At 32.2% G+C, this 27,280-nt stretch overlaps 1 protein-coding gene across 2 annotated transcripts; it reads right to left on the bottom strand.

The window, feature by feature from the left end:
- Positions 1-8,559: 8,559 nt before the first annotated feature.
- Positions 8,560-19,337, bottom strand: LOC132756257 (uncharacterized). Of its 2 annotated transcripts, none has more exons than XM_060747274.1 (8): positions 19,232-19,337; positions 17,154-17,401; positions 15,704-15,830; positions 14,827-14,966; positions 13,894-14,100; positions 13,087-13,184; positions 12,084-12,240; positions 8,560-8,966 (listed from the first exon to the last, which is right to left on the bottom strand). In XM_060747274.1, the coding sequence occupies exons 2-8, from the start codon at positions 17,377-17,379 to the stop codon at positions 8,569-8,571; spliced, it is 1,353 nt and encodes a 450-aa protein (XP_060603257.1). In that variant the 5' UTR covers positions 17,380-17,401; positions 19,232-19,337; the 3' UTR covers positions 8,560-8,568. The 2 variants fall into 2 exon arrangements, with proteins under 2 accessions (XP_060603257.1, XP_060603258.1); XM_060747275.1 differs by lacking the exon at positions 19,232-19,337 and adding an exon at positions 17,836-17,912.
- Positions 19,338-27,280: the final 7,943 nt, after the last annotated feature.

Genomic DNA, 27,280 nt, shown 5'->3' with positions numbered 1-27,280 from the left:
TAGCACATGTCTGTGCTGGGAAATAATCATACTTTACAGCAATCTTAATTCTGTAACAATAAAAATATTTTAGAATCCAGACGAGGAAATTATATAACTATATTACCTAGAACTTACTTGTGCTGATTTGTTTCATATATTAGCACATGTCTGTGCTGGAAAATACTCATGCTTAAGAGCAATCCAAATTATGTCATGATAAACATATTGAAGAATCCAGACGAGGAAATTGTATTGCTGTATTACTTAGAACTTACTTGTGCTGATTTGTATCATATATTAGCACATGTCTGTGCTGGGAAATTCTCATACTTTACAGCAATCTTAATTCTATAACGATAAAAAATATTTTAGAATTCAGACGAGGAAAATGTATGGCTGTATTACCTAGAACTTACTTGTGCATATAAATAATATTGAAAAAAAAAAACATTTCTAAAAAATACACTTTATATTAGATCTATTCCAAGGCAATACATAACAATTTTATTCAATATCATTTCTCTCTCTATTAAATGGAATCTAACAATCATGTTTTTTCCGGGCTCAAACTATGCCAATGGGACAGAAATAAAGACACGAGTAATTGATAACACCGATGGAGATGATAGTTGTTCACTTCTCTCTGGTCATATAACGAAGTTAATTTACTGGTAAAAAAACATACTTTACAGCTATTTTGTTACTATACAGGCTAAAGGCTTAAAATCACAAACGTGGAAAACGTATGACTTTGTTACCTTGAACTTACATGGGCTGATATATATCATTTATTAGCACATGTCTGTGCTGGGACATAAAACATACTTACAGCATTGGGAAAATTTTTTTTGGATTAAAAATTTTTTTTTAAAAAACCAGACGAGGAAAAAGTTTTGGCTGTAATTAACCTAGAACTTAAATTGTTTTGATTTATATCTTTATTAGCCATGTCTGTGCTGGGAAAATAACCCATACTTTAAACAATCTTTATAAAAATAGGAAAAGAAAAATTTCAAAAAAGAAAAAAAAGTCCCCAAATTTCTTAAACCCCCGAACTTAATGAAACAGTTTTTTTCTAAAACCCCAGGGGCCCCAAAAAAAAACAAAGTTTTCAACAAAAACCCAAACAAACGTAAGTGATAAAAAATACAAAAAAAATTTTTAACTAGATGTAATGGAATTTAATTTTTAAAAAATTATAAAGTTAAATTTTAAACTCTTCCTTTTTTTACCCTTCAAAATTTTCATGAAAGTAAAAATTTAGCAAAAAGTATTTTCCATTTGATAAATTTTTGAAAGAAAATGAAAGAAAAAATAAATGGGGGGAAAAAGTGGTTTAATTTTTATCATTTATTTTTTTATAACATCTTCATAATATACGGGGAAAAGGAAAATTTAAATAGAAACAGGGAAAAGGATAACGTTACCTGAAAATGACTTTTTTCTGAAAATTTTTTTTATTTTTTAGCACAAAGTCTTGCTGGGGGGAAAAAAAAACTTTAAAGGGAATCTTCATACGAAAGGTTTACGGGTAAGGGGAAAAAAAAAAAAAAAGAAAACAAAATTTAAATGGGTGAAATTTTTTACCTAAAAATGCTTTTTTCGATTTTTTTTCCCTTTTTTTTAAAACACAAAGTTTTTTTGGGTGGGAAATAAATTTTTTACAGCAAAACTTTAAAACTTTTCGGAAATAAAAATTTTTAAAATCAGAAAACAGAGAAATGGAATGAACGAATTTTTACCTAGAGCTTACTTGTGCTGGTTTGTTTTATTTTATTAGCACATGTCTGTGCTGGGAAATAACCATACTTTACTGCAATCGTCATACTATATGGGTATAGGAAACATTAAATCAGAAACAGAGAAAATGATGAGATTGTTACCTAGGGCTTGTAACATGTGCTGATTTGTTTCATTTTATTAGCACATGTTTGTGCTGGGAACTAATCTAACTTTACAGGAATCTTCATATTATTCGGTGTAGGAAACTTTAAATCAGAAACAGATAAATGGATGAGATTGTTACCTAGAACTGACTTATGCTTATTTGTTTCATTTTATTAGCACATGTCTGACCTGGGAAATAATCATACTTTACAGCAATTTTTCATACTATACAGGTATAGGAAACTTTAAATCAGAAACAGAAAAACGGATGATATTATTACCTAGAGCTTACTTGTGCTGATTTGTTTCATTTTATTAGCACATGTTTGTGCTGGGAAATAATCATTCTTTACAGCAATCTTCATACTTTACGGTATAAGAAACTTTAGATAAGAAACAGTGAAACGGATGATATTGTTACCTAGAGCTTATTTGTGCTAATTTGTATAATATATTAGCACATGCCTGTGCTGGGAAATAATCTTGCTTTACAGCAATCTTAATTCTGTAATATGAAGATATTTTAGAATTCAGACGAGGAAAATGTATGTCTGTATTACTTAGAACTAACTTGTGCTGGTTTTTATAATATATTAGCACATGTCTGTGCTGGGAAATAACGACACTTAACAGCAATCTTAATTCTGTAACGATAAAGATATATTAGAATCCAGACGAGGAAAATGTATGGCTGTATTACCTAGAACTTACTTTTGCTAATTTGTTTTATATATTAGCACATGTCTGTGCTGGGAAATAATCACACTTTACAGCATTCTTATTTCTATAACGATGAAGTTATTTGAGAATCCTGCGGAGGAAATTGTATGGCTATATTACCTAGGACTTACTTGTGCTGATTTTTATAATATATTAGCACATGTCTGTGCTGGGAAATAATCATACTTTACAGCAAGATTAATTCTATAACGATGAAGATTTTTATTAGAATCCAGACGAGGAAAATGTATGGCTGTATTACCTAGAACTTACTTGTGCTGATTTGTATCATATATTAGTATATGTCTGTGCTTGGAAATTATCATACTTTACAGCAATGTTAATTCTGTAACGATTAAGATATTTTAAAATTCAGACGAGGATATTGTATGGCTGTATTATACCTAGAACTTATTTGTGCAAATTTGTATAATATATTAGCACATGTCTGTGCTGGGAAATAATCATACTTTAGAGCAATCTTAATTCTGTAACGCTATTTATTTTAATAATTCAGACGAAGAAATTGTATGGCTGTATTACCTAGAACTTACTTGTGCAAATTTGTATCATATATTAGCACATGTCTGTGTGGGAAATAACCACACTTTACAGCAATTTTATTACTATAACGATGAAGATTTTTATTAGAATACAGAGGAGGAAATTGTATGACTGTAACACCTAGAACATACTTGAGCTGATTTGTATCATATATTAGCACATGTCTGTGCTGGGAAATAATCATACTTAACAGCAATCTTAATTTTGTTACGATAAAGATATTTTAGAAGTCAGACTAGGAAATTGTATGGCTATACTACCTAGAACTTACTTGTGCTGATTTGTTTAATATATAAGCACATGTCTGTGCTGGGAAATAATAATACTTTACAGCAATCTCAATTGTGTAATGATAAAATAATTAAGACTCCAGACGAGGAAATTGTATGGCTATACTACCTGGAACCTACTTGTGCTGATTTGTATAATATATTAGCACATGTATGTGCTGGGAAATAATCATACTTTACAACAATCTTAAATCTGTAACGATAAAGATAGTTAATAATTCAGACGAGGAAATTGTATGGCTGATTTATTTCGTTTTATTAGCACATGTTTGTGCTGGGAAATAATCATTTTTTACAGCAATCTTCATACTATTCGGTGTAGGAAAATTTAAATCAGAAACAGATAAATGGATGAGATTGTTACCTAGAACTTACTTGTGCTGATTTGTTTCATTTTATTAGCACATGTCTGACCTGGGAAATAACCATCCTTTACAGCAACCATCATTCTGAACAAGTAAAGGAAACTTTAAATAGCAAATGAGAAAAGGGAAAATCCATGGCTTTGTTACCTAGAACTTACTTGTGCTGATTTTTAACATTTATAAGCACATGTCTGTTCTTGGAAACAATCATACTTTACAGCAGTCTTCATACTTTATAGGTATAGGAAACTTTAAATCAGAAACAGAGAAACGGATGATATTGTTACCTAGAACTTACTTGTGCTGATTTGTTTCACTTTATTAGCACATGTTTGTGCTGGGAAATAATCATTTTTTACAGCAATCTTCATACTTTACGGTATAAGAAACTTTAGATAAGAAACAGAGAAACGGATGATATTGTTACCTAGAGCTTACTTGTGCTGATTGTTTTTATTTTATTAGCATATATATGAGATGGGAAATAATCATATCTTGCAGGAATCATCATAACAGATGTGTAAAGAAACTTAAAACCACAAAATAGGAAAAAGTATGACTGTTCCCTAGAACAAATACTTGTGCCAATTTTGTAAAATAATTAGCACTTGTCTGTGATGTTTCATAACCATACATTCCAGCACTCTTTAAATATATTACTTCTTGCACTAGCAAGCACATGGGAATACCGACTTTTCTTAAACCAGCCGGATGTTTTCCTAAAATTGCAAAAAAATAAGTTAGTACTTGGATCCTCGGCATTGGCAAAATGATTCAGAAATCGATTTTCAACCTTCGGCCAAACCCCTCGTATTATTCTTTTGCAGTTTGGGTTTTACTATCAAGTTCATAAGGTGACTTTCTAGTTTTAGTCTTAGAGGAAGAACTCCGGCTAAACTCCATTAATACAGACATAAGTTGTACTGGAGAATAACCACAGACCTTCCGTAAGCTAGCTTGACAGATTCCTCACATGAAAGAATCCGAAGAACCTGGCAGGATTCAAATCCTCAGCGGTGCAGTGAGGGTCGAGTAGTTTTAAGTCAACGGCCTTACACATTCGGCATTTGATGCCAAGTACTTATACAATACCTCCTTTATATGGTGAATGTAATAATACAAATATAAAATCCGCCATTTGACACAAAATGTTTGTTCTTTGAAGAGTCCTAGTGTTTTTATAATTTGAAATAGAACTCTGTTATGCATGGATATTAGTCATGCTTAATTGTTCATTTCACTCAAAATAAAGAAAGGAAAACAACAAATGTTATTGACTGATTTTTAATGATATATACACGTAAGCACCATTTAAGATGTAAAAAATGAACACAATATAAGATGACTCTGTATAGACACACGATTTAAGGTTTTCTCTAAGTTTGGACAAGGGATAAAATAATAAATTGTTTACTCTATTAATAAAGTTGATGTGAAAATATTTAAATTGAAAACAAAATTAAACTATTATCTCTTTACCTATACCCGTGATTGTTTTTATTTCAAATTTTTTAGTATTTAACCAAAGTGAACTAGAACTATCACTTAAGTCGATTAACACCAGGGTCTTTCAAATAGAATTTGAAAGACCCTGTTCACACCCTCCACTTTAATTATTTGAAAAATAAGTTGTCTGAAGCCACATTTGAACTGGCCCTATATTTTTTTATGTTTATGAAAAAAGAAGGAAAAGTTGGGAGATCTTTAAACAAGAGGGCCATGATGGCCCTGAGGTCGCTCACCTGTATATAGCCCCCCCCCCAACCCCAACGTTGCAGAGCCAATTTAACCCAAGGGCTTTTATTTGCACAAACTTGGTAGACACCCATAAGAAGATGTTTCATGCTCTAGCTCCTTGGGCTTTTTAAAAGAAGATTTTTTTAAAGTTTTTACTATACACATATAGTTAAAAACAATGACACCCCTGGGGCCGGGCCAGGGCTTTTATTTGAACAAACTTTGTAGACACTTACTAGAAGATGTTTTATGCTTAATATCTAAACTCTAGCTATTTGGTTTTTTCAAAGAAGATTTTAAGTTTTTGCTATACACATATAAAGAAAATCAATGACCCCCGGGGCGGAGCCAATTTTGACCCCAGGTCTTTTATTTGAACAAACTTTGTAGACACTCACTAAAAGATGTTTCAAGCTTAATATCTTAACTCTAGCCATTTGGGTTTTTTCAAAGAAGATTTTTAAAAGTTTTTGCTATACACATATAAGGAAAATCAATGACCACCGGGGCGGTGCCAATTTTGACCCCAGGGCTTTTATTTGAACAAACTTTGTAGACACTTACTAGAAGATGTTTTATGCTTAATATCTAAACTCTAGCTATTTGGTTTTTTCAAAGAAGATTTTAAGTTTTTGCTATACACATATAAAGAAAATCAATGACCCCCGGGGCGGAGCCAATTTTGACCCCAGGTCTTTTATTTGAACAAACTTTGTAGACACTCACTAAAAGATGTTTCAAGCTTAATATCTTAACTCTAGCCATTTGGGTTTTTTCAAAGAAGATTTTTAAAAGTTTTTGCTATACACATATAAGGAAAATCAATGACCACCGGGGCGGTGCCAATTTTGACCCCAGGGCTTTTATTTGAACAAACTTGGTAGACACCTATTAGAACATGTTTGATGCTAAATACCTTAGCCATAGCTCTTTGAGTTCTTTAAAAGAAGATTTTTTAAGTTTTTACTATATGCATATAGGGAAAATCAATGACCCCCCGGGGCGGGGCCAATTTTGACCCCAGGGCTTTTATTTGAACAAACTTGGTAGACACTTATTAGAACATGTTTCATGCTAACTATCTTAGCTCTAACTCTTTTGGTTCTTTAAAAGAAGATTTTTTAAGTTTTTACTATATGCATATAGGGAAAATCAATGACCCCCTGGGGCGGGGCCAATTTTGACCCCAGGGCTTTTATTTGAACAAACTTGTTAGACACCTATTAGAACATGTTTGATGCTCAATATCTTAGCCATAAGTGTGACAGGTGAGCTAAAAAATGGGAAAAAAGGAATACTGAATAAATGCTAGGGAGTATGTATCATCATAAAATTATGTATTTATAGCAGATACATGTACAAGATTTTTAAGAGCATTATCAAATTTTAACATAACTATTAGTCTATTACTAATGATGAAGTATATGCAAACAAAACATAAATCAAACAATTAAAAGCGTTAAAATAAAAAGAAACACAACTAAATAACAAACTATAAAAAGACCAGTATTTACATAATAGATCATAAGAGAACAAACATAAAATAAGAGCAACCATTGGTCGATTCATAATTATTAATGGACTAGATTTAAAAAGAAATATATGTGGTGAAGCCTGGGGGATTCAAAACACAGCAGAAAATGTTTGCGATTAAGAACATAGTCATGAAATATGCCTATACAATAGAGTGAAGAACATTTTTCCAACAACTGTTCCATGTATGCCTTAAGTGATCATCTGTTTTAATGGGAAAGTAGAAACGAGAGTTTCCAAAGTAAGAACAATTTTGGACTCTTGTCTTGTCATGGCGATTTATATACCTTTTGTAGTATCCTACTTGATAATTCTTCCTTTACTTATCAAATATCTTACACAAGTTCTATGCGTTTTTAGTTTCAGTAAAAAACAAATTAATTTTTATCTTTTCTAGTAGGAGACTAAGTAACAGAAGTTTCTGCCTGAGAACAGAGAGACCCCAGGGCCATTATTTTTGTTATATTTGGTCAATGTCCACTAGTCATTGCTACATACCCAATATCTAAGCTCTATGTCCCTGCATAGACTAGAGGAATGATATTAAATGGGATACAACATGTAGTTAATTAGGTGACCCTAAATGCTAAAATGGATGCTGCTTATTCTAAATCAATATCTTTTTGTCAACTTTTAAACACAAAAATTCTTACATCATTTCAGATAAAATGATTTTCAGTTAACTGTAAAAATAGAAACTAAACGAGAGCACTACATGATGTATTAATGCTTGTCTAAAGTAAAAAAAGGGGCATAACTCTAACAATATTGCTTTCAGAATAATGCCCCTTGTCTAACAACTGCATATTGTTATGATAAGGAAGCATTCAAAGTTTCGGTTTGATAACTTTTAAAATGTTTGAATAATGGGCTACAATAAAGTTTTTAACGACCAAGAATAGCTGGACTTTTAATCTTCAAAACAGACAAGCTAAAAATAAAACATGTGATGTACATGTATGTGAACAAGATTGTACCTATATTCATACTGTTGAATGCAAATGTACTGAGGATATTGAACACTAACCACTACATGCTAGAAAAAACAAATAAAAAGTAAAACATATCAGTATGTAACAATCTCTTGAAAAGATTTCTGAAAAGTATGTCTTTATTCCTGAGTTTCCATTTCACCAAGTTTCTTTCTCAAATCTATATCAGTCAACTTGCACATTTATTTTTCAGTAATAAAAAGTGACTCAATACGAGTATTATTGGTATAAAAATGAAATGAAGCTCAATCAAATCTCAAACATGCTTAAGCACAACCTTTTTACCTTCACTACTGAGATTTGAGTTTCTTCTCAACACAGTATCTTTCTCGAATCTTTATCATTAAAAGTCTGTCATTTCTTTCCAGTTTAAAAATATAAGATGTTATGAGTATATTTGTCCAATTCTTTATAAAGATATAATATACAGTTTCAATGAACATTCTTATCCTATCCCAAAATGCTTTGTGACAACCCTTTTTTGCTTCCTTCCTTCCTTCACTTCTGAGATTTTATGTTCTCATATCTCTTTGTTAAACGTTTTGTTATCTCTTCACTCAACAGCTTCGCCTCTAGTCCCTCTTCCTCGGCCACCACTCTGTCAGGATGAAAATGTATGACAGCTTTCTGAAGTAATTTATACCTCTGGTCAAATTCCAATTGCTTTGTATCATCTGTCACATCTAGTTTGTGAGTGGCATTCTTTCGTGGATATTTCTTGTACACGAATCGAAGGAATTCTAAGACGGTGTCAGTTTCGTGCTTGTCCAGTTCATCAATTTCCGGTTTGAGCTTTTTCCTTGCTTCTTCCTTGAGTTTGTTGTCTTTTTCCTGCTCATACTGGACTGTTTCTTGCTGGTACCTCTCAAGGATGGAAGTACAATCTTTGAACCATTCTAGCATAGAAAATAGAAATATTTTTTTCTTTGTCCTCACAAGAAATTGACTGCTACTTAAAATCATTTTTTTGTTAAAACAAATTCAATCAATAAATATTATATACTTACAAATGAAATTTTGAGAAATAAAATGCGTATTTTCATTTTCCGTATTTTCACTGTAAAAATTTATTTTTCACTGCAGTGAAACATATTTTCCGTATTTTCACTGGTGTCTTGCCGGACTACTTTCTTTTTGATTCTGCCAGTACACAAAAATTTAAGGGAAAGTCTTTCAAATTTTATCACAAAAAAGAGAAAATGTATATAATAAACAGAAAATTCAAGTTTTTTCTATAAATACATGATTTATTTTCATCTTGTGGCATGAAAATTACCATATTTCACTTGTGGCTACCGCCACTCATGAAATATTTATTTTCATACCACTCAATGAAAATAAATCATGTATTATAGAAAAAACTTGAATATCCTCTATTTATATTTACATTTTGCATGATGAACAATAATTACACAATACATTTTGAGATTGATCAGAAAGCTACATAGGCTTATAAGAGTCCTTTATTTATCTGACACATAAGGAAAATCTTCAAGATAACTCAAGAGCCCTGAATCAAGGTGAGATTATCATAGTCAAAGACATCTAAAGACAAAGTTAAAACTTGTATAAAAAATTATTCTAAATTTTTTTCTAAAACTTTAAATTTTTGATCAAACTAAAAAAAATGTAAAAACAAAAATTAAAAATTAAAAAAGAAAGAAAAAATTTTGGGAATGTCAAAACTCATATGGTGACTTTTCAAATTTTACTAGTGTAGGAAACATGTGGTGCACTTTTATGCATTATTTTAGGCAAAAGCTGGCAGCACCAGCGTAAAAGCCATGACAAATCTGTAAAGGGTGTTCAGTGGTGTCTGATAAATTCAAATGGAAATAGTATGTACATACAAACTATGAAAATTACAAGAGAGACCTGAAATAACCAATAAGACTTATGGCAAATTAAGTAACTTATGTACATTCCATAAAACCATGAAAACAAGAGGGCCATAATGGCCCTGAGGTCGCTCACCTGTATATAGCCCCCCCCCCCCCCACCCCCAGGCCAAATTTTTTACCCAAGTTCTAGCTTCATTGGGTTTTTTTTAAAAGAAGATTTTTAAAGTTTTTAACTATACACATATAGTTAAAAACAATGACACCCCTGGGGCAGGGCCAGTTTTTGACCCCAGGGCTTTTATTTGAACAAACTTTGTAGATATTTTACTTAAAGATGTTTCATGCTTAATATCTAAACTCTAGCTATTTGGGTTTTTTTCAAAAAAAGAAGATTTTTAAGTTTTTGCTACACACACATATAAGGAAAATCAATGACCCCCGGGCGGGGCCAGTTTTGACGCCCAGGGCTTTTATTTGAAACATACTTGGTAGACAAACCCATTAGAAAACATATTTCATGCTAAATATCTTAGCTCTAGCTCTTTGAGTTCTTTAAAAGAAGATTTTTTTTAAGTTTTTGGGCGGGGCCAATTTTTGACCCAGGGCTTTTATTTGAACAGACTTGGTAGACACTCATTAGAAGATGTTTCAATGCTAAATATCTTAGCTCTAGCTCTTTGGGTTCTTTTAAAAGAAGATTTTTTAAGTTTTTTTTACTATATGCATATAGGGAAAATCTATGACCCCCTGGGGCGGGGATCAATTTTTGACCCCAGGGCTTTTAAATTTGAACAAACTTGGTAGACATTCACTAGAAGACGTTTCATGCCAAAATATCTTAGCTCTAGCTCTTATGGTTCTTTAAAAAGAAGATTTTTTTAAGTTTTTAATTACTATATGCATATAGGGAAAATCAATGACCCCAAGGGCGGGGCCAATTTTGACCCCAGGGCTTTAATTTGTAAAAACTTGGTAGACACTCACTAGAAGATGTTTCATGCTTAATATCTTAGCTCTAGCTCTTTGGGTTCTTTAAAAGAAAAGATTTTTTACTATATGCATATAGGGAAAATCAATGACCCCCTGGGGCGGGGCCAATTTTGACCCCAGGGCTTTTATTTGAACAAACTTGGTAGACATTCACTAGAAGATGTTTCATGCCAAATATCTAAGCTCTCTAGCACTTACGGTTCTTTAAAAGAAGATTTTTAAGTTTTTACTATATGCATATAGGGAAAATCAATGACCCCGGGGCGGGGCCAATTTTGACCCCAGGGCTTTAATTTGAACAAACTTGGTAGACACTCACTAGAAGATGTTTCATGCTTAATATCTTAGCTCTAGCTCTTTGGGTTCTTTAAAAGAAGATTTTTTAAGTTTTTACTATATGCATATAGGGAAAATCAATGACCCCCTGGGACGGGGCCAATTTTGACCCCAGGGCTTTTATTTGAACAAACTTGGTAGACATTCACTAGAAGATGTTTCATGCCAAATATCTAAGCTCTAGCTCTTAAGGTTCTTTAAAAGAAGATTTTTTAAGTTTTTACTATATGCATATAGGGAAAATCAATGACCCCCGGGGCGGGGCCAATTTTGACCCCAGGGCTTTTATTTGAACAAACTTGGTAGACACTCACTAGAAGATGTTTCATGCCAAATATCTTAGCTCTAGCCTTTTGGGTTCTTTAAAAGAAGATTTTTTAAGTTTTTACTATATGCATATAGGGAAAATCAATGACCCCCTGGGGCAGGGCCAATTTTGACCCCAGGGCTTTTATTTGAACAAACTTGGTAGACACTCACTAGAAGATGTTTCATGCCAAATATCTAAGATCTAGCTCTTAGGGTTGTTTTAAAGAAGATATTTAAAGATTTTTCTTTCGGTTGCCATGGCAACCAGAGTTCTACATGGAATTAAATTCTTTGAACAATTTTTAAAGGTGACAACCAAAGGAACATTCCTGTGAAGTTTGGATGAAATTGGCTCAGTGGTTTATGAGGAGATGTCATTTAAAGCAAAAGTTTACGGACGGACGAGGGACGCCGGACGGACGCCGGACGAAAAGCGATCACAAAAGCTCATCCTGTCACTTTGTGACAGGTGAGCTAAAAATCAAACATCACAGTTGATTGGTATCCAATTTATAAAACAAAATATTGATTAATAACCTTCTGTGGTAAAATTTCGAGGGGTCATAGACTGAGCAAGCTCCAGAGCTTTCTTCAGGTAAGTTTTTGCTCGGAATTTCACTTTGAATACTTTATCATAAACCAAGCCAATCTTGTAGAGTGCCATGGCCTCCTGTTTCATATCTACATCCCGTGCCTGAATACAGATTGAAGATTCAAATATATTTATATAAAATGTATGTGTATACTTTTTGAAAAAAAAATGTGTTGACAATAAAATTATATTAATTAATTAACACATACATGAACTCACAAAATCTTTTAGTTAAGAAATAGATATTAACTTTGTGTGCATATAATGTTGCATTGTTCCAAGTTTATTTGATAGAAAATAAAATTATGAAGGCAATAGGTTTCTGTGAAGAATTACATATCATCTAGATAATAAACAATAGTATTAAAGGAGGTCAAATAAAATTTGAAATTCTTACATAGATCAAGTGAAACTCCTAAACATGGAAAATTTTATAAAGAGTAATAGAGAAATATGCTAAGAATCCAATTGAAAATCGATTATTATGCGATTCTTAGCCCATTTTGCATGAAAAGCATTACAACGCTTTTCCTTTTGGGGTCATTTCGCACAGTAAAACTGATGACTCTAAAAAACGAGTTCGGGAAATGATCTGAAAATTGACACAGAAGTTATTGGTCCAGACCTTCTTCAAAAGATATACAGACCAAAGAAAAGTATTTCCAGTCTTGCTTGTTAAAATTGTTCAGTGGAGTCCCTTTAACATTCTTTTATAAATGCATTATATTATAACAGAGAAGAAAACAATGGAAATAGGCTTATTGAATTACATTCAGCACACAAGTAACTTTCCTGACATCATCAAATTGGTATAATGATGTCATATCTGATGTCATACAACATATTATCATTCCAAATTCAAAGCAGGACAAATGTCCATTGCACAAATTCGGCAAAGTATACAGTCTATGAATTTGTAAATGTTTAAAAATAGCCATGATGTCATACCCTTAGAATAGCATTCTTGTACCAGTCAATGATCTCCCAAACCATGTCAATGTTCAACATCTCCTCATCCTTTAGAACTTTTTCTAATAACACATCACCTTTAAATACACAAAGCATATATGTAATAATCTCATGGGTACAAGTCAGAAATATCAGAAAACATGAAAACCCTGAATTAAGCATTTATTGACAATTTATAATAACCTCAAAATATTTTAAGATATTCAACTACATATTCACTTAAACAGCAGAAAAAAATAAGATATAATTATTTTCTTACGGTATAAAATGATATTTAATTACTGTATGAGTGGTTAAGTTAGCGACGCGGAAATATTGGCGAATTTTGTGAATTGACAAAGTGAACTTTCTCTAGCCTAAATATCAACAAAATATTATGTAATTCTACCCTTACATGGTTTACTAGTATTTCTCATGCAAAATGTCTAGAATTTTAAATTCTCTAACTTTTAAACGCACGAAAATGTCCACTTAAACAGTATATGTGAAGCATTTGAGCAAAAACTAACACAGATCGGAGAGCGAAACACAAATATTGGCAGTGTTTCAGATATTCTTACCGGTACCTGTTTGCCTGTTTAAAAGTGCCTCCTAAATCTATGTTAATGTCTAACAGAATCAGTACACAGTTATAAAACATATATTCGACAAGGCTTGTACCTCATTTAGTTCCTTGTCCAGTATAGATTTCAAACTCTTTATGAGTGTATTGTACTGAATTCTTAAAAATATTCAACTAATTATTGAATAAACTTTATACAGCAGAAATAAATAAGTCATTCTCACCTGTTTGTCTGGATTGCATGGATTCTGCCAATGCTCTGTTAAGCATAACATCTGTTTCCAGTACAGAATGTTCTTTCCGAATTCTCTCCTCACCCTGGCCATATTTTAGTGCCTCCGCCAGTGGGAAGAAACAATCATGCATGCTACACAAGCATTTCTTGTAATCTCCTAAGGCCACAGCCTTTACCCCATCGTGGAAATGAAACTCTGTGGTAGGGAAAACACATAATAAGTATCCATGTATATATTAAGCATAAATCATTCTCATATAATGGGCATTTAATCATATACTGAAATCAGAGTTCTCAGGCATACACAGGACACTTTCACCATATCACCAGGAGTTGAAGTAAGGTCCCATTCCTAATCCAAAAATGGCCTTTTTTTCTTCCCAATTTGAAAAAAAAAAAAAAAAAAAAAAATAAACAGCAGCTCAAAAATTTCAAAATGTTTCAACTTACGTCCGGGATTGTCACGGAAATCAGCCGACCGTCCCGGAAAAGATTTTTTCAGGGTGAAAGTAAGAATTTGAATAAAGGATATAAAGCTATATCTTACGACAAGTTCTTATAAAACATTAATAAACAGTAAAATTAGATTGTTTCCATAATTTTATGGTTGATTCTAAAAAGATTTGTAACTAAGAATGTCTCTGTTATTTAACACACATGAATATTGTACGTAAATAGAATAAAATATTCTGGAACAAAATATCATTCTGCCACTATAAGTAGGGTAACTTTTAATCATTTAACAATGACTTTGTACATGCACACTGTTAAGGGTCAGATGGTGACCTTCCAGCTTTATTAGTGGAGGAAGACCTAAGTATTTTGTATTGTACTGTATTAGTCTGAATATGATATGATGTTCACATGGATGAACTGTTAATTCTAGCTATCAAATGCAGTTCAAATGACAGTCATCACATACCGGCAATGGCCAAGAAACATTCAGCTTTCATGTCATTGGTCGGTATAAAATCTATACATTCCCGGATTGTAACTATACGATCTTCTTCATCAGTCTCCTTCAAAGATTCTGTTGCATTTCCTATTTCTTCCCAACAACCCCTGTAAGCAAAACATCTTAAATAATGGATTTCATTATTTATTATTGTTTAACAACCTGTGAGAAAAGGAGATTTTTACATACAACCAATGATTAATATTATAGACAAACTTTGGGAAAATCGTAAGAACCTTGCAGTTGAAATAGCATATGAGTGAATTTAAGCTCTTTTCATGTATACAAGCAATATCAGTGATTTGAAATACTAACAAATATTTTTTAAATCTTTGTTTTCCTACATGAATATCACTTTTTGATGTGTCTAAAGTGATATCTGCACAGGGTCAAGTGGTAAATTTCAAGCTTTCATAGATAATGAGGTCTGCCTAAAGTGTAACTTCATGCATAATTTTCAGGCAGTGGCCAGGTAGCCAGGATATCCCCCAACTGCCCAGCAATGAACTTTTATCCAACTATATATTAATCATGGTTAATCAACTATTGGTATCCCATGAATGTGGATAAATTGTACACTGGTTAATTTAGTCCTGAATGCTACACAAAGCCTTCCCTATGCTAGCAAATAAGATTACCTCCATAATAAAATTCCATGTCTAAGCTGGACACATCACATCAACTATGTCATGGAAAACAAAACCAAGGCAATGAAGGTCAAATGTTTCAAAGTCAGATGAATATATCAACAACATGGTTACAGAAATAACAAATCTAAAGTACAGCCAACAGTCTGCATAGATCTTGGTCTAGACTTCAAGAACCGAAGGACAAAATGATTTACCTGCATTGAGCGATGATATTGTCAAGCCATTTATTTGATTTCCCGCAACTTTTACCTTTCCGGAAGGCATGGTTGAAATACTTTAACGACTGCTTCAAATATACCTTTATCACAGGCCACTTGTCTCCTGCAAAATGTAAAATAAATGTTTCTTACAAATTAATAGTTCATATTTAAAACTTCAAAACTACAGGATACAAACATGACACTCAACTGATTTGCATAAGCAGATATTTATAATCAGCGTCCTTCAAATATTTGAAAGACTCTGTTGGAATACAGTGTTCGAGATAACTGAAATATAACTAGAAATGTGTCATCATGCCACGGATGCCCCCGCATGCAGCCAAAATTTCAGATGGTGCATTAATTATTTTTTTCATTTTAAGTTCAAAGCCCTTAAAACTTTTCAATGTTAACACAAACCATTTCCATACAATGTTCAAGGCACTGAAATTATTCAGTCTTAACCTTTTAGAAATAGCATATTGCATATTTGTAGCCAAAATAATGGCTAAAAGAATGAGTGCTGAAACTGAAAGTTCAAAATTTTTCCAACATTTAAGAAAGATAAGTTTGTCTAAAATCATTGAACCATGACCAAATTCAAACTTAATCTGCTTATTCTTAAGATGTATCTATATTATTTTCAAAGTGAAAGGGACATAACTCTGCCAAAAAATCCTCAAACCATGACCAAATTCCAACTTGACCTGCCCATTTCTTTGACATATCCATATGTCAAATTAAAGTTGAATATGTAACACTGTTGGGTAGATAATGAACAGAAACTGTAAATTTCATATTATTTTCAAAGTGAAAGGGGCATTACTCTGCCAAAAATCATTGAACCATGACCAAATTCGAACTTGGCCTGGGCATTCCAAAAACATATCCATATGTCAAATTTGAGTTGAATGTGTTGTACCATTGGGGAGATAATAAACGGAAACTGAAAATTTCATATTACTTTCAAAGTGAAAGGGGCATAACTCTGCAAAAATCATTGAACAATGACCAAATTTGAACTTGACCTGCGCATTCTTTTGACGCATCCATATGTCACCTTTGAGTTGAATGTGTTGTACCTTGAGGGAGATAATGAACGGAAACTGAAAATTTCATATTATTTTCAAAGTAAAAGGGGCATAACTCTGCCAAAAATCATCGAACCATGACCAAATTCGAACTTGACCTGTATTTTCTCATGACATATCCATATGTCAAATTTGAGTTGAATGTGTCCAACCGTTGTTAAGATAATGAACGGAAACTGATGATGACGGAATGACAGAATGACGGAAGGATGGAATGATGGAAGGACGGAATGACGGAACAGGGTAACACTATATGCCCCGGCCATTACATGGTGGGGGCATAAAAATCTTACAAAATACATGTGTATGAAACAATAATAAAAAGGTTTCCAATTTTTTCAAAAATCAAATACCTGTATCAACAGCCAGTTTTGCCATTTTCCATGCCGTAACTCCCACATTTTTGGCAGCGGACGAAATATCTTCATCACAAGACCCTACTGAATGAGCACTCTCGTAGCATGCGAGGGCTTTCTGGTACCTTCCCTTCTGTACAACAGGGACACTTGTAGTACTCGCACTGAAGAAGTGAGTATTTCCTTGTACTCGCCATCTAACTGAGGCAGAAGACGTTGCCATGGTGAAGTTCTAGTCAGTATGTCTGAAAAAGTACAAATATCAAGAAAACATATTGTAGAAAATATCAACGGTGTAACTCTAATCCTTATAAAATATTTACTATTTGCTAAGGATCTTGTAAATGATACAGTTCCCTTGGTTAGTAGCCCTAGTCAATGGAGAAAAATTAAGACTGACATGTATACAAAAATTTATACAGTGGACCGTGACCAAAAACTAAAAATTTAACTGCGTGGACAGGGAATTTTCACCCTATTACCAGGGCCAAAATAATGCCTTGACCTTGGCAAAGTCCCTGGTGGATAAGTAGTTTATATTTATTGTGAAGACAATCTAGAGGTAATAATTTCCTATTTAAATTTTGAAACATCAGGTTAAAAATACTCAGTTGAAGATTTGAAATACTTTTGAAATAGGTGAACTAAAGATAAAAGTATATAGAATACAACTTATTACCTTAACAAAAGTTACAGTATGTTCTTATCAACTCTTCCAAACCGAAAGTAGGAAATTACCTTAAACGTCCTACAGATCTACAAGTCAATGATATCAGATTGCATGTAAATTGTAAAATGAAAATGATATTCTAGAAATTAAACCGAAAGTAAAAAAACAAATCCCGGCATTATTAGATGTTAGACTCTACTGGTTTGGGAGATAAACTCGGCCGAAAATCAGTGTTTTGGGGGCATATTTCATTTATTTGTTTACGTATTCTGATGAATCTTGCACCATAATAAACTTAAGCTCTTCGATTTTCCGGTATCATCATAAAAGTTATATTTAGAAACATAACGGGCAATTTTAAGAGGCCCTGGAAGAGGTACGTAAAAAGGATATTTTATGCGCGCGCGAGTAGATAATTCCGGCTCTTTGTTTTTCTTCTTAAATGAGTTAGTTAAAACGTAAAATAACATGTTAAGACATTTTATTATTTCGTTGCTGTTCATTTATGTCAAATAGAAAATATTTGTTACCAAAACTGTTGAGCATTACGTTAGTATAATGAATATCTATGATAACACGATATTTATATGCAACGTACTATGTAACATATAAATCATTTTTAAGTAAAAACACATGCATTATCATTTATTAACGTATAACGAAATATGTAGAATTAGTGATTAAAATTTATATTTGCTTAGCTTAACAGAGTACAGAAGAAATTAATTTAGTGGTATCCAACCTACACAATAACATATAAAAGAAGCATTTAACATCAGTCTTTCAATCCATTCCACTTAAAGATTACAATTGAGTAATCTGCCTTTTTTCTGAGTTAGCAAGAAGTCTGAATTTCATTTACAAAATGTATGGGTAAACGTCGTCTTCTTTACCGGTAATCGGTCAATATATAAAAGTACCCCTGTGCGGGCCTCAAAATGAGCATCTGCTGCACATGCGCACAACAATGGGATTCCCGTACTTTTTATAGGCATGTTTTGTAAACAAACAGGTAAAAGTCTGTGTAATTTTTTAAATATCTTACCAAACTTTACAAAATCTCCAGATATTGTCGAATTCCAGCGATAGTATGAGATGGTGAGCTTGATTAGATTAAAAACTCTGATAACTCGATTTAATTTTAAAAAGCCGAGTTTATCAACCAGCCGAAGTTATCTCCCCAACCAGTATAACAATGTACTGTACACTTGATTCTACATGTGTAGATCTAGATTAAATCAGTGCAGATGTACGTTGAATGTTGTTGAAGTTATGTTTTGATCTAGTACGTTAGATCTACAATGTACATTCAAAAGATGACTTACAGTAGAAACATAAAAAATAAAGACATTTAACAAAACTATACACTTAATTATTATAAACATAGATAAAAATTCAAATTTACACGTGTTTCAGCAACTGTAATCTGGTAATGTTCGCTCTTTTGATTCTCAGGAATTACATAATACAAATGCAGTAAGGAAACAAAGGGGAGTAACTCAACATGAAATAATTATTGCAATGCATAAAGGGAGGTAACTTTGTAGGAAAAACTATCCAGAGGCAGGACTGATGTACGTAAAATTCGAAATTTCGTTCAAATATCTCACACGGAAACAAAAAAGACAATTTTTTTGTAGATAGGTATCGTATTGGAGTATAATGCCCAAAAAGGTTTAATTTGTAGCACAAAATGGTGATGATTTAGAGTCCGTTTCACTTCCAGAGAGTATAGACCCCTTTCAAAATTACTAAAAATAGAACGCTGCATATCATTACTGACCACAGTTAATCTCTGGAGGCAGAAAACTGTCTGCTAATAGCCTAAGTTCATGGAAAAGAGTGTACACATGCTCAAAATGACCTTGTCTTTGGGTTTTATTCTTTATACTTTTTTGTCTGTATAGAAATCTATTTATTTTTTACTTTAATAAACTATCCATTTCTGCAGACAAAACACTTTTGATCCATTATTATTTGAAAATAAAAATCTTGGATAAGCTACAGATACTAACATTCAATGCGCCCACTGATAAGTAATTTTCTTAATTAAACTGTATTTATAAAATTCTCTGAGAGTAAATTATAAAAAAGGCCATTTTATTTTCCTACAAAGTTTATCCCTAAACACTCTCCTCCCTGAATATATGCAAAATCATTTTAATACTAGATAAACAATATGTATCTTTATATAAATCATTTGTTTGAACTGTATACTATATGTACATTTTGATAGAGACTCAAAAGGAAGCTTGAACTTGCCAAACTATGTTGCCCCTTTAAATAAAATTTTCATCATCATCATCATCATCTTAATCATCATCATCATCATCATCATCATCATCATTATTATAAGTTTTATTATTATTATTATTATTGAATTGTGTACCAGTGTTTCGACATGAACAGCCTGTTCTCAGGCATAAACTCAGTTTCAAAACTACAATTCAAAACTACCAATATTATAAGAAATATCAGAATTCAAAATATGAAATCAACAGACTGGTTTATATACATATATTTGTGTAACATCTATCCAAACTAAACAGATATTCATTGACTTCTGAAATGCATAACCCAGTCATTTAAAATATTTCCACTTCTGCAGAAAAGCCTGTTAATAAAATTAAGGCTAAACTTTAATATTTTGCTAACGATTAATTTACTATGTGGAATGGAGACATTATTAGACCTGCCAGTTACTTAATAATGATTTATGTTATGAAACATAGTAAAAATCGTGAAGCAAAACAATTTGTCATATTATAAAACGTAAAATGCATGCAAAGAATTATTTGTTGGTTGCCACGGCTTTAATTTTCTTGGTCAAATCTTTTTTGATAGCGTTTGTCCATGCATCCCTTCTCCACAATACGTATTTAGGAATTTAAGAACATTCTGTGTTTTGCCTATTTGAGCATCCATAAATTTGAGTAAGAATGCCTGTATGAAATAAATGTTTTGTTTTGTTAAAAACCTATTTAAAGTAGTAGCATAACATCTTGTTCCGCAACATTTTATTCTGTAAATGCACAGTTTTTATGTGTTTTCAATAAAAGAAATATTCTATGTTGAGAGCCGACCGTGAGATGGAAATATCATAATGTTACCATTTTTGAATTTTATGAAAAATATTTCATTAGAATATTTCATTTATGATATTTCATTAGTTTTTTTAACTATTTTATTCACCATTAAGAAATATCCTTAATTTTTACATAAAACAAACCCAAAATACACTAACAGACAAAGTATCAAATAATTCACAAATTTCTGAAACATTTAAGATATATTTTGCTAATAACAACTGCTTATTTTAAAAATTAAAGTATGATTATTGTGATATAACTTCTTTTTAAACTTGTTCTGGAGGCTTATCAGTAAACAGCTTTCTGCTTCCACTAAATAAAACACGAGTGACCTGAAATTGACCTTACATTCTGCAAGGCGTCTATTAGCCAAAACTTTACAGTGGCATTTGAGAGATTGAGAACATGACAAGGCTGGACATTACGCTAGCTAACGGCATGCTTTTAAAGCCGTCTGTTCCTACGCACCATATAATTCTTCCTCGCCATACTTTGTAGGTCTATTCCCGTCGGGTTCAGTCAGCAGATTGGCAGATAACGCAGTTCAGTCATCATTTTAAAGGAGAATAAAGTTAAAAGAACATATTGACAAACATCATTAGAAAAATCTCCATAAAACTATTTGACGTTTGACTGGCTAAATAATAATCAAAAAATCAACAAAAAACGTAGATGAATTGTGTGGTCTTATGCCAAAGAGAACTAACCCACAAAATCTTAAGAAATGAGTTCTCTAACCATGAGTACTCTTCAAAAAATCTCTATCATTTAGTCTGGTTCCCAGCTTCCTATAGTAAAAAATGTGGGAAAATTTAAACAGGTGAACTATCCCACTTCAACAGTAAGTCTTTACATACAAGTTTGCCAGAGCGAACCAGGAACCAATAGTGCTTGATAAGTTTGTTTGTTGTTGTGCCAAAGTGAACTATCAAGCAAAATGGCCGAAACTAGAAAATGCCTCGATGTAGCAAATGGCAAAAATGGCAAAAATAACTTAAACTCTTCCTGAAGAAATATTTCAAGAGGAGAGTGATGACTCAGTGAAAGACCCTGACTATATTCCAAGTGGTAAAACCCATTTTGTATCATTTATTAAAGATTTAGTAGTTTTTTAATTGGTGAGGTGGGATTTTTGTTTAAATGAATTACATAGTATTACATATAAAGAAACTTGATGATTCATAATGGTGCGATTATGATGAAGGTGTACAGACATGAAATCCTGCATTAATAACCTTTTATTTTGCTTTATCTAAAAACAATGGGTTAGTACACTATAGAAATTTACAAAATACAAAGAGAAATGGTGTTTATTATTGGGTTAGTTCACTTTTGGTACTGTAAACAAACCCATGAAAATTATTTTACCAAAATTGAAAAAATGGTTAATGGAAAGACTTCTACATGTAAATAATATTAATGAACACAAATAAATGTTTTACATCAATAATATCTGTTATTGTGAAAATTATAATTCTGCAGATTACTATAAGTTTGTTAAATTATTGTATGGGATATGAAGGATATTCAAGTTTTTTTTCTACAAATACAGAATTTATTTTCATCGAGTGGTATTTCACGAGTGGCTGTAGCCACGAGTGAAATATGATTCTTTTTCTACAACAAGATGAAAATTTATCCTGTATTAAAAGAAACAGGGCTGGGAATCAAAACTGCGTCGTATCCTACAAAATGTAAACAAACGCCGCCATCTTGAAATGAAAAACGTATGTTTTTGTTTATAACTCTTTTTGTTGGAAATGACTGAAAACAAGATATATGTATTAACACGCTACACTATTTTCCGCTTCGTTCGGTATATGTTGCTTGCACAACTATTTTGTAAAACAAAAGTTATAGCGAACTTGCAACTCGAAGCGAGGCAGAATTTTTATGAAAATGTGTGGATACGACGCAGTTCATATTGCTTTATCTATCGTTTTTTCCTTCAAATCAATTATATATTTGTTTCAGAGTTCACCATAAACTTCGAAATATAATTTTGCATCATTTACTAAAATTTTATTAAAAAGAGATGTTTATTTTCTAAGAAAATAATGATTTTTACGAAATGATACGACGCAGTTGAAATAAAATATGATACGACGCAGTTGTATTTTTGGCAATCTTTTCAACAGGGATAATTTTGGCAATATTTTTCTATTTTATGGAATAATCACTTGCGCTAGATAAAAAACTTTTCAGTTAAACATGAACGTTACCTTATTGATCATAATATCTGAAATAATTTCTTATATTTTCCTGTATGTTCAATATTATCCCTATTTTTTTCGCAAAAAAAAAAATGTAGAAATCTGTTAACTTAAATTCATTTTGGCTAGCTACGCTCTAAGTTAACTGTGGTTCTGCATGTTCTGGGTAATGACTGCTTTTTTGTGGTTTCTTTTCAAACTTTCACTATACACATTAGCTTTACTAGGGGCGAGGACCTCAGGTGCGCCTTTGTGCATTATTTCAGGCAAAATGTTGTACCTGCAGAGAACCGTCGACATTTTGAAACTAGCTTGATAGGTTTTCCACACAAAAGAATAAAAAGTCCCTGGTGGTTTTCGAATTCATAGCAGTTCAGTTCAAGTGATTTGAATTCAGTAAACATAAACAGCTCGGCCTCAGTCGGACACACCTGTCTGATTTGTTTTTTCAACAAAATTTGTTAACGTCAGCTGTACAAATAAGCAGCTTTTTTATTAACTTCTGGCGTGAAGTTTTAAGATTATAAATATTTGAAATAATTATAAAGAGAATAAAATTTAAATTTCTTATTTCGGTATTAATAGCAGAGAAATTTTCAATGTAAACAGGGGGTAATCCTCTGTGAAGTCATTTTCTGAAAACTTTTGTTTAAGTTTTCAGGCAATTCATTATCAAATAAAAATCACACTTTAGTATGAAGGTATGTTAAGATGTCATGCCTCTTCTGTTGAAAATTCGATACGATAATCTGACATTTTCTGTTCAATATTGTGAAAACTTAATAATTCTTCAATACTGTTGAAAGATCATGTCTGCCTATATCTGTATCAAATTTATCGGCGCATAGCGTAAAATACCTTTGCAAAACGGACACCTTTTTTACAAAATAATTTGTAGTTGTATCATATGTAACTCGATTTTGTAAAGGTTTTTGATGGAGAAGAATGATACTTAAGTGCAAATATAGAAAAAATATATTCCGTAGACCTTTCCTCATCGGCGATAAAGAAACGCAGGGGTAAAGTTCCGCGGCGCTGAACATAAAATGACTAAACGGAACGCATAACCTATACTTGCAAAAATATATTGTAGCTTAACCATTTATAATATAATTTAAAAAATTTAATGTTCAGTTTCAAATAATAAAGCTCATCTGTCCTCGTCGATTATTAAGAAAATGAATACAATGAAATTGGCACGTAAAAGACATAAGTAATTACGGAATTGACGGAAATTATTGCTCATTACAAGTAACAACGATAGGCATGCAATTTGCGCATTCCCGATAGCGAGAGACCTTTTCAAAATTTGTAATTTTTTCTCTTTATTTAAGAAAAAAGTCATTCCTGATTAATACAGGGTCCAGTGGAGGTTACACTGGAATATTGAATTTTGTATCAAAAATAGTAATCACTCCCATTTCGAACTCACGTGAACAATTTTATAAGGATGCTAAGGCAACAGTAAAACACGTTGTCATATGGGTGTGCGATCACATGTTTCAATGTATATTGCATTTGATACAGCTTTCCAGAATTTGTAGATGCTTATGATTAGTACTAAAATGCGACCGAAAAATGCAGCCTTAATAGAATTGTATTACATTTCCATTTTTATGAAACAATGAGTGACCTCTGCTTTTGACTTAAGTTGTAAACAAGAAATGTTGTAGGACGTTATTGGCATACCTAGCACATAATTTAAATAGTTTAACCCATATTCAGCCTGCAATGAAAATACAACTGCGTCGTATCATATTTTATTTTCAACTGCGTCGTATCATTTTGTAAAAATCATTATTTTCTTGGAAAATAAACATCTCTTTTAAATGAAAGTTAAGTAAATGATACAACATTATGTTTTGAAGTTTATGGTGAACTCTGAAAACGAGTATATAATTGATTTGATGGCAAAACGATAGATAAAGCAATATGAACTGCGTCGTATCCACACATTTTCATAAAAATTCTGCCCCGCTTCGAGTTGCAAGTTCGCTATAACTTTTGTTTTACAAAATAGTTGTGCCTGCAACATATACCGAACGAAGCGGAAAATAGTGTAGCGTGTTAATACATATATCTTGTTTTCAGTCATTTCCAACAAAAAGAGTTACAAACAAAAACATACATTTTTCGCTCCAAGATGGCGGCGTTTGTTTACATTTTAGGATACGACGCAGTTTTGATTCCCAGCCCTGAGAAGAAAACTCAAATTTTCTGTAATTATTAAAAAGAATTCCCTTTTAATTTTGTGTTTTAAGGAATTTAGGAAAAAGGTAGTCTGGCAAGACACCAGTGAAAATACGGAAAATATGTTTCATTGTAATGAAAACATAAATATTTCGAGTGAAAATACGGAAAATGAAAATGCATTTTATTTCATCAATATGTGGATGCAGCTTTATTGATTCTTCAGAATTACATCATTTATTAAGTCACCCAGGACTGAAAAAACTTGAAATGTCAAATTTTGAATTTCTTCGGTTGAATAAATCTATTGTAGTTGACTTACCACAAGTTGTCAATATCACAGAACTTAATATTGAACGAAGTACATATCTATCACCTGATCAGTGCACTTAAATGCTTTGTAAGAGCCACCTGAAGGTTTTAAAATTCTCACCTAAATGGAAGAAACCTGCTTGGTGTGTTTTCTATGAAGCTTATCAACATATTGAATTCGGATTGGATTTTCAAGCAGTGTATATGTGTCAGACAAATGGATTCCGATCTCAAAGATTTAAAAACATGATTAATAAAGTGCCATTATGGGATACCTGGGACAGTGATGAATCAGATGATTTGAATTAATGTTGTACAGTTTCAATTGTTCTTATAGTTTTTTTTAAACTTCAATAGCTTGGATTAGTTCACTTTGGCATATGAACATGTGATGTTACTTATACACAAATGCCAGAATGAACTATTCCACAAAATCATGGTTTTAAAAAAAGCCGCATAAGCAGTATCAAATAAACAGTTGAGAAACAATTCTTCTTTGTCTATATGTTATGTTGTAACAGTAAAATATTGTCTCCCTGAAATATATTTTGTTGGGGGATTTGGAAACCTTCAGTGGCAATTTTCTGAAAATCAGAAGTATAAGGGTTAGTCCCCTCTGGCATCAGACCACTCAATTGTGACGTGTTTTCAGACGTCTTTAGTGACGTCATATTCAACGTCGTTTCTATAAACAGAACGTCACTGTTTACTTTCGTCTCTGACAAGCAAATAACTCAGCTAGCATTATATTATTCTATTCTTACTTCAAATTAAAATAAGAATGGGTACATGTCTTGGAAAGAAAAAACCAAAACGGAACTCTGTTTGTCCGTCTACGGAATACGGAAATAAATCTAGAAGAGCAAAATGTAAAGCTCCGGAAGATATGATCAAAGATCTAGAAGAAGGTACGGAAGTTAATTATATAATTTTAATCTTGGAGATTATAGAAGAAAATGTTGAAGTATTTATCTGTTTATTACTTTAGTTACGGCATATAGAAAAATATAGCTATAATTATACTGTGATGATGTATGATAAACACTTTGTAATATATATATATATATTTTAATTTCACACATTATAGAATGTAACCAATGAACTTCCAGCATTTGCACCACGTGATGTTAAAATTTAATTTCATAAAATGGATCATATCATATTAACTTTTCATCGCTTTCATTTCTCGGATCGCAAAATCCGTATGTACCCTATCTAGCATCATTTTCATTTTCTGTTCCAAAAATCAAACCCAAGTCCATATTGTTCTATATCTATAGTCGTTTTTATTTTCCGTGCCTAAAATTTAATTTTTTCATATCAAATCAAATTATATATCCTCGAAGTATTTGTAGCTTTTATAATTATAATACAAAAAATACGTTGTTGATTTTAATTCATTTTCTTAATTTTGATGTGTGTTTCTCCTTAAGAATTGGTAATGTGAATTAAAGAATCAATATAGAGAATAATAGGTTGGTGCCGTGGATTGAGAAAGTTTATCTGGCGAGGCGGAGGAATTTATTGGGTGAGCCGAAGGCGAACCCAATAAATTCCGGAGCAGAGCCAGATAAACTTTCTCCATCCACGGCACCAATCTATTATTCTATTTATCCTGTCACCGTTTTTTTTAAAGAATTTTATTAGGCA

This window comes from Ruditapes philippinarum, unplaced genomic scaffold, assembly GCF_026571515.1.
Source record: "Ruditapes philippinarum isolate M1 unplaced genomic scaffold, ASM2657151v2 ctg7425_1_1_1_1, whole genome shotgun sequence".
Lineage (NCBI taxonomy): Eukaryota > Metazoa > Mollusca > Bivalvia > Venerida > Veneridae > Ruditapes > Ruditapes philippinarum.
The sequence above is the reverse complement of the archived record's forward strand: the minus strand, read 5'-3'. Positions and strand labels throughout refer to the sequence as shown.

What these genes read in the sequence shown, in the direction of transcription:
- LOC132756257 (XM_060747274.1), bottom strand. Translation starts at nt 17,379, where the DNA reads ATGGCAACGTCTTCTGCCTCAGTTAGATGGCGAGTACAAGGAAATACT. An exon ending in AAAACTGGCTGTTGATACAG is followed by an intron (nt 15,831 to 17,153) that starts GTATTTGATTTT and finishes TACATTTTGCAG; the next exon opens with GAGACAAGTGGCCTGTGATA. An exon ending in ACAAGAATGCTATTCTAAGG is followed by an intron (nt 12,241 to 13,086) that starts GTATGACATCAT and finishes ATCTGTATTCAG; the next exon opens with GCACGGGATGTAGATATGAA.